At 37.8% G+C, this 14,053-nt stretch overlaps 1 protein-coding gene across 15 annotated transcripts in view; it reads left to right on the top strand.

Annotated features, from left to right (window-relative positions):
* Positions 1-14,053, top strand: part of NUMB (NUMB endocytic adaptor protein) — a 168,293-nt gene that overhangs the window by 96,859 nt on the left and 57,381 nt on the right. For all 15 annotated transcript variants that reach the window (XM_069488629.1, XM_069488593.1, XM_069488621.1 and 12 more), the window contains one exon: positions 6,142-6,282. In XM_069488629.1, coding sequence (XP_069344730.1) covers positions 6,157-6,282 — 126 coding nt within the window. In that variant the 5' untranslated portion in view covers positions 6,142-6,156. The remainder of the gene's footprint in view (positions 1-6,141; positions 6,283-14,053) is intronic.

Below are 14,053 nucleotides of genomic sequence, written 5' to 3'. Positions count from 1 at the left end.
CTCATCTCTACTACTCCTGTAATTGCATTGCTACCTAGTATTTGATTTCCTGCATCTATGCTTTTGTTGATGCTGTTGCCTTTATCTGAAACATCTTTTCTCTCTTATCCCCCGTATGTTTACTTTTTGTTCTTCCTTTAAAACTTGGTCAATATCTCCTATAGGAAATGTATCCTGAGCCTAAACTGTGCTTTCAGAGCACACTGCATACAGTGCTGTTATTACATTCACTATATTATGAAAAAATTAACCTTTTTTGAGGGGAGAGAGCCAGCTAAAGGCAATGAAGTTGTCTTACTAATTTCTGTATCCAGTAGCATTAACAGTAGGGCCCAGCGCATATTAAGTTCTTAAACAGTTTTCACTAAACCAAACAAATTGCAGTGGAGAGGGGGAAGACTTTAGGGATGGGAGATGAGAGGTGATGATTTGAGTTAACGTGTTCGAAGCAGTCAGTATCAATGCACCCAAATAGAGAAATTTGAGTAAGAGATCAAGCAAGACCTAAAAGTACAAATGGGAAATCATCATACTTGGGGTGATAGTTTGTGTTGATTATTAAATTTTTTTGAACCTGACACTTTTAACATATGTGTTGATTATTTCTTCAAGAGTGATAGTGTAAATAAGAAAACACAGATTAAGGACTGTTTAGGGAGTACCCTCAGTGGGTGGGAGAAAGTAGAGTAGACCCTCAAAACAGTCAAATGAAGATAAACTGGAGTATTGAGGAGGTCCAGGGAGGAAGGAAGTATACAAAGATTTGGAGTCATGGTGTCAAATTCTACAGAGCAGTTAAGGACTACGAAGATTTTCTGACTTTGGCAATTTAGTTGTATCTAGTGACCTTTGAAAATTCTAGTAGAATGGAGATTTCTTTTTTAAAATTAGTTTGTAGGACAAAATAAGTTTGTTCTCAGCTTTTATACTTAGGAAAATATATCCTTTACCTGTGTTCAACCAGGACTTTTCCCAAGCAAGATATGTGATCTTCTTTATTGGGGAGTAAAATTCAACTTGGGTAGCCAGGCATGGTGGCTCATGCCTATAATCCTAGCACTCTGGGAGGCTGAGGCTGGAGGAGTGCTTGAGCTCAGGAGTTCGAGACCAGCCTGAGCAAGAGGGAGATTCGTTTCTACTAAAAATACAAAAAAATTAGCTGGGTGTGGGCCGTGGTGGTGTGCGCCTGTAGTCCCAGCTACTTGGCAGTCTAAGGCAGGAGGATCTCTTGAGCCGAGGAGTTTGAGGTTGCTGTGAGCTAGGCTGATGCCACAGCACCCTAGGTTGGGCAACAGAGCAAGCCTCTGTCTCAAAAAAAAAAGAAAAAAGTAGTTCAACTTGGTTGATAACCAGTAGTAAATGTTACCATGAATTAACATGTTTTCCATTTTTTTCTTTGTAAGCAAAATCATTATATATAGATTACTTAAAAACAGAATGTTTGATTTCTCCCTTGATGTGTTAAGTATTATCTTAATTGCTAGATTATTTTATAGGCCAGTGGTAATTACTCATTAAGAAGTAGAAAGCAGAATATTATAATTACATATTTTCATTTTGCCAAATTTTTTTTTGTTTCATTTTGCCAAATGATGATTATATCACTGATTTTCAAAAACGTTCCAACCCTGAAAGCGTTTCCTAAAACTTTTACATGCCACTTGTGAATTAGATAGAGTTCGTTTGAAGCTGTGACAGGGTTGTGAAGCCCCTCCTAAGAGTTGTGTCCAGTCCTCCAGCCATTTTCTCTTTCCCTTCAAACAACCAATGGCCCCTGGGGCTTTTCTATGGAAATTCCAGGGCTACTTGAAGCATAGTTTGAGATTCGTTGATAATGTAATACGCTTTGCAGAAATGCTGGTAGCAAGCCATTTGAGTACTGAAAATGACAAGATATTCAGACCCCAAATTGGTTGACACTTTCAGTCTATTCTCTTATTGGGCAACAGAATGGTACAATAATAAATAGCTGCCTAGAGAGCAAGTGAACTTGTACTAGATCTATTTGGATAGAAGTTGGATGTCCTCCTTTAAGGGGAGGTTGTCAGAGTAGTTCCTTTGGCAGTGGAAGGTTAAACTACTGTTACATCTGCAATCTCTTCCAACACTGATGATTTTCTGGTCTTATATGTCCAGACTTATGCCACCTAGCAAATAGCCTCTACTATCTTTCAGTTCTTTAAATTTATAGTATGCCAGATATGAAAGGCAGTGTGTTGGGATGCAGGAATACTATTTAAACAAATAAGGTACAGCCAACCATTAAGGAAATAGGAAATTGCTATAAGATTTGATGAGCCCAGTAATAGAAGTAAGCAGAGGGCGTTAACAGGAATCATATGAAGGGCAAGGACCTAACCAAGGCAGGTAGGGGTTTGTTAGAAAAAAAAGGCTAGAAAAAAAAAGGTTAGAAAAAAAAACCTCTTCCCTGAAGAGGTTTACTCCTGAGCTGACTCTTTAAAGATGAGTAGACTTTAACCAGAGGTGAACAGGGAAAGGAATTTCTTTCTAGGCAGAGGGAGGAACCTAAACAGAGGCTCTAAAAGAGGGCAAGCCTTGTTTGGAGAACTGTAAATAGTTTAGTGTAGCTGGAAGTTAGCATGTGAATGGGGACTGAAGAGAGAAGCCAGACAAAAAGGATTGTGTTTGCCTTGGTAAGCAATTTGGACTTGTCTTGAAGGTGATGTGAAGCAATTAAAGGATTTTAGGCAGAGTAGTTGAAGGATTTTAATCAGATGGGGGCGATGAATTCAAGAGGTACTAAGGAAGTAAAATCAGTAGAGTTATAGGCCAGAGAGAGTGAATGCAGAAATGATTTTCAGGTGTCTGGCTTGGCCAACTGGTTAGGTGGGTAGTTGGCTTTGCTAAGAGAAAGAATTAAGAAGAAATGAATCATATAGGCTTTCTTCCTCAAGATAACTTTAGATAGTGCCAACTTGAGGAAGGATACAGGTATATTTTATTTTCTTATATTTGTATTTGTGTATATTTTTAAAGTGTTGAAAATATACACAAATACAAATTTTAAATTATGAAAGAGTATAACAAGGATGTATTATCTTTTTTTTCCTTTTTTTTTTTTTTTTGAAACAGGGTCTCGCTTTGCCTGGGCCAGAATCCAGTGGCATAATCATAGCTCAACGCACTCTCAAACTCCTGGGCTCAAGTGACCTTCCTGCCTCAGCCTCCCAAGTAGCTGGGACTACAGGCATATGCCACCACACCCCATGCCCGGTTAATTTTTTCTATTTTTCTTAGAGAAAGGATCTATCTCGTTCTTGCTCAGGCTGGTCTTGAACTCTGGAGCTTAAGCAATCCTCCCACCTCAGCCTCCTAGAGTGCTAGGATTACAGGCATGAGCCACTGTGCCCAGCCTTTTTTTCTTTCTTTATTATTTTATTTTATTTATATTTTAGAGACAGGGTCTCACCCTGTCACTGAGGCTGGAGTGTAGTGGTGTAATCGTAGCTCACTGCAGCCTCGGACTTCTGGGCTCAAGCAATCCTTCTACCTCAGACTCCCAAGTAGCTAGGACTACAGGTATGTGCCACCAAGCATGGCTAATTTTTTTTTTTTTTTTTTTTTTTTTTGAGACAGAGTCTCGCTCTGTTGCCCGGGGTAGAGTGCCGTGGCGTCAGCCTAGCTCACAGCAACCTCAAACTCCTGGGCTTAAGCGATCCTTCTGCCTCAGCCTCCTGAGTAGCCATGCACCACTATGCCCGGCTAATTTTTTCTATATATTTTTAGTTGTCCAGATAATTTCTTTCTATTTTTTTAGTAGAGATGGGGGTCTTGCTCTTGCTCAGGCTGGTCTCAAACTCCTGACCTCAAGTGATCCTCCTGCCTTGGCCTCCCAGAGTGCTAGGATTACAGGCGTGAGCCACCACACCCAGTCGGTGGCTAATTTTTTGTAAAGATGGGTATCACTTTGTTGCCCAGGCTGGTCTGAGCTTCTGGTCTCAAGCAATACTCCCACTTTGGCCTCCTAAAGTGCTGGGATTGAGATGTGAGCCACTGAGCCCTACCAGGTTATGGAATTCTTTTTGGAAGTCTGTTAGGTTAAGGTAGACATTTTTTTTTTTTTTTTTTGACACAGAGTCTGTGCAGTCATAGCTCACTGCAACCTCAAACTCCTGTGCTCGAGCGATCTTCCTGACTCAGCCTCCCGAGTAGCTGGGACTACAGGTGCATGCCACCACACCCTGCTAATTTTTTTTAGTTTTTGTAGAGACAGGGTCTAGCTATTGCTCAGGCTAGTCTCAAACTCCTAGCCTCAAGCAGTTCTACCTCAGCCTCCCAAAGTGCTTGGATTACAGGCTGAGCCCCTGTGCCTGGCCAGGTAGACTCTCATTCACATAGTTCAAGAATGAGTTACCTGCTTAATTCAGTTTTAGAAAATCCAGAGATTTTTACATTGCCACTCCTCTGTCAGAATTTTTGCCTTTTAAGATGTGTAGTAAGATTGGCTTGTCTGTGTAAATTAGCTAATTTGGTAATAGTTCTGCCGCAGCATTATGCATTTTAAAATACAAAATGATTTTCCTCAGAATGCAAACTTTAAGTCTTTCATTCGTGTCATGTGGGAATTAATGTTCAATACATTGCCATTAACACTCCTGACAGAGAGGGACGGTTCCTTTTTATAGCTTTGTCACATCATTTTCTTGAGTTAAGATCACTTTTAGGCTGGTAGAGATGCTTACATCTTTCAAGGGAAAGAAGGAGCCATACTCTTTAACAGAAACATGGAGGTATTAATTTAGATTTTGAGATTTCACTCTGTAAAGGGGCACTTGTTCTATTATGTTTATGTGTTAGGTCTTTTATCTGTAGTTTTGTGATTTATACTGCACCTTTGACAGCATTCAAGAGATGCCTCTTGTAGTAACAAAGAACTGACAGTTTTAACACTAATTTTCTCTTTTAACTAGAGTTAAAGATGAGAACTTGGATCTCTGTTATTGTTTCTGTTACATGACTGTTATGATTATAGAGATGAAAGTATATCTGATGTCATACTAGGTTAGTTCTAATAGAACTTTTTCTTCAAGTATGTTTAAATAAAGCTTTATTTTATTCCTCTTCATAAGGAATCATCTTTCATAAATAGGTGACCTGGAGTCCCTGCTTTGGTTAGTGTCTTCTAATAATGAGCCAAAAAGATTCCCAAATTTCATTGTTTCAGAATGAGTTTTTCCTAATAAGTATGAAAGTTTTTAGAAACTGTCAGCTGTCTATAGTTTGGCCTACATGTACAAATTTCCATTTTCAGGAGTTGGAATGGATATGAGAGGTAGATCAGCAGGGAGGATTTCTTATTGATTTATCAAAATTAAAGTGCTTGAAAGTTCTTAGAATAACATTTTTTTCAAATCCTACTAGAATTTATTGTGGATTTTTTTTTTTTTTTTTTTTTTTTTTTGAGACAGAGTCTCACTCTGTTGCCCAGGCTAGAGTGAGTGCCGTGGCGTCAGCCTAGCTCACAGCAACCTCAAACTCCTGGGCTCAAGCGATCCTACTGCCTCAGCCTCCCGAGTAGCTGGGACTACAGGCATGCGCCACCATGCCCGGCTAATTTTTTCTATATATATTTTTAGCTGTCCATATAATTTCTTTCTATTTTTAGTAGAGGTGGGGTCTCGCTCTTGCTCAGGCTGGTCTCGAACTCCTGAGCTCAAACGATCCACCCACCTCGGCCTCCCAGAGTGCTAGGATTACAGGCGTGAGCCACCGCGCCCGGCCTATTGTGGATTTTATAAGGACTAGTACTGTAGCTGTCTTTTCAAAAAGTAAAATGCTTTGTTTGTTTGAACTTAGTGTTACTCTAAGAGGAAGTATACTAATTGCTCATTTTCCTTTAAGCCAAAACCTTTAATTTGGGACAATTAGTTTCTTTATTAGTATGGTAATCCAGAGTTTAAACATGTGAGAACTTATTAGTTGGGCGTGTTGGCACGAGCCTGTAGTTCCAACTGCTCAGGAGGCTGATGCAGGAGAATCCCCTGAGCCCAGGAATTCGAGGATGCAGTGAACTATGATGAGGCCACTGCACTCCAGCTTAGGTGACAGAATAAGATCCTGTCTCAAAAAAAAAAAAAAGTGAGCAGGTAATAATTTCTTCTCATATTTCTTGGTCTGCAGGTTGTAAAAGTTAAAATGAACAAACTACGGCAAAGTTTTAGGAGAAAGAAAGATGTTTATGTTCCAGAGGCCAGTCGTCCACATCAGTGGCAGACAGATGAAGAAGGTGTTCGCACTGGAAAATGTAGCTTCCCAGTTAAGGTAAGAACTGATCTTTCTATAAATCTATTTGTGGAAAAGAACGGACAATCTATTGTATGTAAGATCCCATTAATTAGGACAATAAAAAGAGAACCCTCCAAAATCTAATCCCTTCATATTCTGCTTTAATGATAGAATTAAATGAGAAGGAAAATAGATTATAATTGGTGATTTTCTTCTTATATTTAAATAAGAATTGCTGGTATATAATGTGGCATCAGTACAGATAAGGTCACTTCTGATGAGAATACAAATCTTAAAATATCTAAAGATCCAGAATTATCAGTAGTCAAATTATTTTCAGTGGGATGTGCTTACTAAGTGGTAGGGCAGAGGGAGTGGGAGTCTGCTTTCTTAAATATAGGTCTGGTGTGCTCTAGAAAATCTTAACTCAGAAGAGTTAAAGGGAATTTTCTCTTTTAACTTGTAGCTTTTAATCAGAAAGGTCATTAAAATGAATGCCTTCTTTGATTAGATCAGAAAAATGGGAGCTCACCCAGGTTAAGAACATAGTGAAGATCTAGAAAAGGGGGGATGCTGTATGGGTGCTTTCTCTTACTACTTCCTGACACTCTGGGGAAGGGCCATATTTAAGTACATGGAAGAAATGTACATATATACTATTCAATGAAAAGCAATATATAATTGTATAATTATACAAGTACAATGTGGGATGTATTAAGTGTAAGGGCAAAAAATAGAAGGAAGTAGGCCAAAATGTTAATATCTTGAAAAATACCGATTTGTTGATTGATTGAGAACAGGGTCTTACTCTGTTGCCCAGGCGAGAGTGCAGTGATGTCATTATTGCTTACTGTAACCTCAAACTCCTAGGCTCAAGTGATCCTCCTGTCTCAGCCTCCTGAGTAGCTGGGACTATAGGTGCGTACCCCATGCCCAGCTAATTTTTATGTTTTTTGTAGAGACGAGGTCTGATTATGTTGCTCAGGCTGATCTCAAACTCCTGACCTCAAATGATCCTCCTGCCTCTGCCTCCCAAAGTGCCAGGATTATAGGCATGAGTCATTGTGCCTAGCCAAAAAATTTTTAGTTTGATATAAAATGTTAAATTTTTTCTCTATTGTCTATGTATTCTTATAAGTGGAAATATTCTTATGATTTCCTCCCTCCCTTTTATTGCCTCAGTACCATTGATTGATATACAGTCTAAAGCTTTAGAAAGAAAAAAATTTTTATTATAGGAAAAGTCATTTGTAGAATATACTAGTTAGATAAATACATGGCTTTTAAACATACTATTTTTCCATAGTCAGTAAGCATTTTCCTGATTACTTAGCTATATTTACTTAACTCATTTGCTGAAACTTTTTATAGGAATAATAAACTTAAATATTTTAATTTTAAGTATTTAATATGACACGAAAATATAAAAGAAAACCTCATCTGTCTTATATAAAAATGAACATTCTTTGTCTCTACTACCTACCTCCACAAAGTGTTGGCTTACTTGAATATACAAGTCGAGTATTAAGTATGTAGAAATGGTCACTCTTACACACTGTTGGTTGCTTGGAGTACAAATGTCAGCCAATTAGGGGCCAATTTAGAAATATCCATTAAGATTTTAAATGCACTTTTCATTTGTCCTGCAATTTTACATTTAACAATTGCATTTAAATATATTTACAAATATACTGTTATAAGTCATGATCCTAACATTATTAGTAATATCAAAAATCTGGAAACAAATGCTCATCATTCTGGAATTGGTTAAAGAAACTACGATGTGCATTAAGTGGAATTCTTTGCAGTTATTTAAAAAAGAATAAGGTAGATCTATATCCATGTCTTTAGTAAATATTTTTGAATAGCTACTGTGTGCCAGGGACATGTTTGGTAATAAGCAAAAAAGACATAGTTCTTTCTCTTGTGGCATTTATAATCTCCTTGTGAGGGATACAGCCTTTCATTAGATATTTGCATTAGTAATATATGATTACAAACTTAGATACATGCTTTTAAGAATGGAAATCTGATTCTATAAGAGCATATAACAGAAAAATTTGACCCAGGCCGGGCGCGGTGGCTCACGCCTGTAATCCTAGCACTCTGGGAGGCCGAGGCGGGTGGATCGCTCGAGGTCAGGAGTTCGAGACCAGCCTGAGCAAGAGTGAGACCCCGTCTCTACTAAAAATAGAAAGAAATTATATGGACAACTAAAATATATATATACAAAAAATTAGCCGGGCATGGTGGCGCATGCCTGTGGTCCCAGCTACTCGGGAGGCTGAGGCAGTAGGATCGCTTAAGCCCAGGAGTTTGAGGTTGCTGTGAGCTAGGCTGACGCCACGGCACTCACTCTAGCCTGGGCAACAGAGCAAGACTCTGTCTCAAAAAAAAAAAAAAAAAAGAAAAATTTGACCTGGACTAGAGGATCAGAGTAAGGCTTCCTTGAGAAAGTAAAGTTTGACCTGATATCTAAAGGTTGAATGGGAATGAATTAGATGAAAAGGTAGGCAGAGCATTAGAAGATTACGGAAAGTGTGTACACATAGGTGTTGGGTAATGGGAGGAAAGAATGATAAAGGGAAGCTATAGTATAGAAAGTTGTATGAAATGACCCTGGAGAAAAGTAGGGCAGGGTTTTGTAGGCCATATTAAAGATTTTGGACTTTAAGAGTCAAGTGGCCGGGCGCGGTGGCTCATGCCTGTAATCCTAGCACTCTGGGAGGCTGAGGCAGGAGGATCGCTCAAGGTCGGGAGTTTGAGACCAGCCTGAGGAAGAGTGAGACCCCATCTCTACTGAAAAATAGAAAGAAATTATCTGGACAACTAAAAATATATAGAAAAAATTAGCCAGGCATGGTGGCATGTGCCTGTAGTCCCAGCTACTCGGGAGGCTGAGGCAGAAGGATTGCTTAAGCCCAGGAGTTTGAGGTTGCTGTGAGCTAGGCTGATGCCACAGCACTCTAGCCCGGGCAACAGAGCAAGACTCTGTCTCAAAAAAAAAAAAAAAAAAAAAAAGACATTCATTCTCTCTATGTTGTGTCTTTCTTACCTTTCTTTCCTCTCCACCACACCCCACCTCTCCCCAACCCACACACTTGTATATTATACTACTGACCCCCAGAGTAGCATGGGAGAATTGGAACTTGAAAATTTTTTTCTCATAGCCTAGAAGTAGATGCATTTCCTCAGTCAGATGTATTAATCGCTGGGCAAATGATGCCTTATCCTGACTTGCCTTAGAGACCATTTTGAACTAGTAGTGAGCTTGGTATAAAAAGGTTTTCCATGGAGACAGCTAGTTAGGGTGGTGGGGATGCTCACTAAGGAAGAGTAAGTTTGGGAATAGAGAAGATGAGATCCTTTTGAAGTACCTATGGGACATGCACATGCAGCTCCTCACTGACCAAGAAAGTACCATGAGTTTTAATTTTGGAGTTACAAATAAATTTTAGTGAGTAGGCAAATTTACAAATGCCAAATCCTTGAATGATGAGAGGATTGACTGTATATAAATTATCATTAAAGTTGTGGGTAGGTGAGATTGCCTAGGGGAAGTGAGAAGAGAAGAGAAAAGGGCCTAGGACAAACCCTAGAGGACATAAAAGGGAGGACAGACAATGAAACAGGTATGTTCAAAGGAGAATAAGAAGGAGTAGCCAGAGAGGTAGACGGGAAAACTGGAGCATGTGGTCTTAGAAGCCAAGGTTTGAACATATGAGAAAGTGGTCAAATGCTATAAAGGGATTGAGTGAGAAATGAAACCTCATTAGATTAAAAACGTGAAAGTTTTGGTAAGTTTGATGACAATGACAGCATTTACAGTGGAATCATGAGGATGGAATGAAGATTAAGGAGTGAATGGGTACCAAATAAGGGTGGAAACAGCTAATCTAGAGATTACTAATTCAAGAAGGTGTCTGAAAAGGTTGTGTAAAGTTAGAGAGGGGTGGAAGGGAGAGATTACAAGGGGCATGAGGAAACTTTTTGGTGGTGGTGGCTATGTTTATTATGTTGGTTGTGGTGATGGTTTCTCCTCAGCAAATTGTAGACTTTAAATATGTACAGTTTATTGTATATCATTTATACTTCAGTAAAGTTGTTAAAAATTTTAAGAATAAAAGTTTGTCTTCAAAGGAGAGTAGACAGTAGCAAAGGGAATGTGAGGTTGAGGAATGTGTGTGTGGTTTTCTTAAAAACAGTTTTATTGAGGCTGGGCGCGGTGGCTCACACCTGTAATCCTAGCACTCTGGGAGGATGAGGCGGGAGGATCGCTCGAGGTCAGGAGTTTGAGACCAGCCTGAGCAAGAGCGAGACCCCGTCTCTACTAAAAATAGAAAGAAATTATCTGGCCAACTAAAATATATATAGAAAAAAAATTAGCCGGGCATGGTGGCACATGCCTGTAGTCCCAGCTACTCGGGAGGCTGAGGCAGGAGGATAGCTTAAGCCCAGGAGTTTGAGGTTGCTATGAGCTAGGCTGACGCCACGGCACTCACTCTAGCCCGGGCAACAAAGCAAGACTCTGTCTCAAAAAAAAAAAAAAAAAAAAGACCCAACAGTTTTATTAGATATAATTTACCTACCCTGAAGCTTACTCATTTAAAATGTATAGGTCATTGATGGTTTGGTTTTGTGCCAAGTTTTGTTTTTAAGAAGGGAATGACTGAGCATAATTAAATGTTTTTTACAAAGGAGCATGTAGGGAGTGAATTAGTTTTAGACTAGAGGAAGAATGCCACTTCTATTTTAATAGGAGCAAAGATGGAAAATAGGGTGCAAATGTACCTCAGTTTGTGGTGTTGGTGGCTTGAGATTGATGGAGTTCTATTTTGAAGACATATTTTCTCAAGGAAATAGGAAGTAAAGACGTCTGTAGAAGAGTGAGTAGAGAAGTTGTAGAATTGGATTTTGAGGACAATGGGATACTCTAAAGAATAGGAGAGACCAGGTTATAGAAATGCAGATGGTTACTAGATAGTAATCAAGTGAAATTGCAACTAATTTGGTATCTGCTGGGTTTGTTGAAATGTACTAGTACCTATATAAGTGTAATAATTTAGTAATAGAGTAATGATGAATTAGAGCAAAGTAGGCTTCAAAGCTTGTCTTGCAATTTTATCTGTGAGTATAACAGATAATTTTTTTAATAGAGGAGAGATTTTGATGTTACAAATGAAATATCACCTATGCAAAATTTAATATAGTGGTTCTCAAAAGTGGGATCTCTAAAACCTTTTCAAGGAGTGCTGAGATACTCTCTTTTCCAATCGTATATCTATATGAGGCCAGTCTTTTTTGATATACTTCAACCAAAACATATTGTAATAGATTGAATGTAGATGCAAATATGAGAATCGAATTTTCTTCTGTTAAGCAGGATATTAAAGAAATTTGCAAAAATGTGAAATCACAAAATGCCACTTTTCTCACTAAAATTTTCATTTTGGAAAATATAGTTATTTTTCATTAAAAATATGTTATTTAAGTTACCATGCAATGGAGTTCATTATTTTAAAATAAATTAAATATCTTTAAAAGTTCTTACTTTTAATTTCTAGTACAGTAAGTATTAGTAGCTATAACTGATGGAAACAAAAATTCTTTGGGGTCCTCCGTGTAATGGGATCCTGAGACCAAAAATTTTGAGAATTGCTGATTTAAATAGTATGTTTCATCAATTACAGTAATGTACTAATAATCTACTTGTAATTGTCTACTGACATTACATTTTTAAATGCTGGTATTAATTTTGGTTGTTAAATAAATTGGTAGAATCTAGCCAGTCATTTAACTTGCAGTTAAAATCTCAATTATTGGATTATGTAGAACATATGGCATGCAAAATTTGCATTGTGTAAATTCTGGAGGTCATATTATCTTCAAATTTGGAAGGATAGAGATTTAGGGACTGTATGCAGAATGCATACTTACTAGTTATGTTTATAAATTGTCCTAATTATTTTAACTCCCTGTTAAATGAGATGGAAGGGCTTTCTTACCCCTTTGTTTTAGAAATATAAGGCACTTACTCAGTTGTTACTAGGAATTGTGCCAGTATATACAAATAGGATAGACCAGATGGAGAATTGAGCATATGGATGCTAGAATTGCATGTGTTTACCTCCTAGACCAACATTTGCTCTATTAAATTATCTGCCAGATGGTTTGGGGGACAACTTTCTAAGATAAGGACTGCCATTGTGCTAGAAGTTATAACAGATAGCATTTTAATAACAACCCTTTCTTATTTTGTACGTAACCGTAAAGCCATGGCACAGAAAGTAAAGATCCCTTACAATTTTTTTATTTCTAAGAGGCTAGTCCTGATCCAGTGGGTGACCACTATGTAACATTTAATAATTTGTGATTTCAGAATATTTTGTTGCAAAGTGTTATGCCAACTGGAAGTTGCTAAATATAATTTATCAAGAAAAAAAGCAAAAATGCACAAAATAAAAAATAAAATGGGAAAATAATCATAGACACTGAAATTTTTAAAATTGACTCTACAAGTAAACTTGAAAACATGGATAAAATTGGTAATAATCTTGGGTTATATAAATAAGTAAAACTGACTCCAAAAGAAATTAAGAATATAGAGACCAATTAATATAGAAGAAATACCATGAGATATCAAAGAGGCACCTACCTCCCACCTCAACATAGGCAGTCCCCCAACCCCTAACATAAGTACCAGTCCCAAATCATTTTACAGGGAATACTAAAACCTTTAATAAAAAGATAACATCTATGCTTTATCTATTTATCAAAGCTTTATAAATTTGTTTTATAAGCTTACAAATTCTTACATACGTAGTATTTTAAAACTTGACAGAGAACACCAAAAAGGGAGACTAACAGCTAAATTAATTTATAAATACCAACACAAAGCTCTTGTTAAAATAATAACAGAATCCAGCAACCTAATTATAGGATGCTCACTCATCAGCATGTAAATACAGAGTAACGGAATCTCTTTTATTTAGGTTATTATTATTATTATTATTTTGAGACAGTCTCACTCCATCACCCCAGTTAGGGTGCAGTGGCCATCATCATAGCTCACTGCAACCTCAAACTTTTGGGCACAAGCGATCCTTCTGCCTCAGCCTCCTGGGTAGCTGGGACTACAGGTGTGTGCCAGGCCTGGCTAATTTTTCTATTTTTAGTAGAGATGGGGTCATTTTCTTGCTCAGGGTGGTCTCAAACTCCTGAGCTCAGGCCATCCTCCTGCTTTAACCTCCCAGAGTGCTAGGAGTATACTGCGTCCGGCCAAAAGCATATACTTCAAAAATTTTTTTTATTTTTAATTATTTTGGATACATAATAGTTATACATATTTATGGGGTACATGTAATATTTTTATACAAGCATACAATGTGCATTGATCAAATCAGGGTAATTGGGGTATCCATCACCTCAAGCATTTATCATTTCTTTGTGTTAGGAACATTCCAGTTCTCCTCTTAGTTATTTTGAAATACACAATAAATTATTGTTAACTGTAGTTGCCCGATTGTGCTATTGAACACTAGATCTTAATTCCTTCTATCTGACTGGGTTTTTGTACCCAAGAACCACCCCCTTTTTGTCTTCCTCCCCCTCATCCTAGCCTCTGGTAACCATCTTTCTATCTCATCTCCATGAGTTCAATTTTTTTTTTCTTTTTTTTAGTTCTCACATATTAGTGAGAACATGTGATATTCGTCTTTCTGTGCTTGGCTTATTTCATTTAACATAATGTCCTCCAGTTCCTTCCATGTTGTTGCAAATAACAGGGTTTCATTTTTTCTGTGGCTAA

This window comes from Eulemur rufifrons, chromosome 2 (assembly GCF_041146395.1).
Source record: "Eulemur rufifrons isolate Redbay chromosome 2, OSU_ERuf_1, whole genome shotgun sequence".
Taxonomy (NCBI): domain Eukaryota; kingdom Metazoa; phylum Chordata; class Mammalia; order Primates; family Lemuridae; genus Eulemur; species Eulemur rufifrons.
This window is presented reverse-complemented; position numbering and strand designations above follow the sequence as displayed.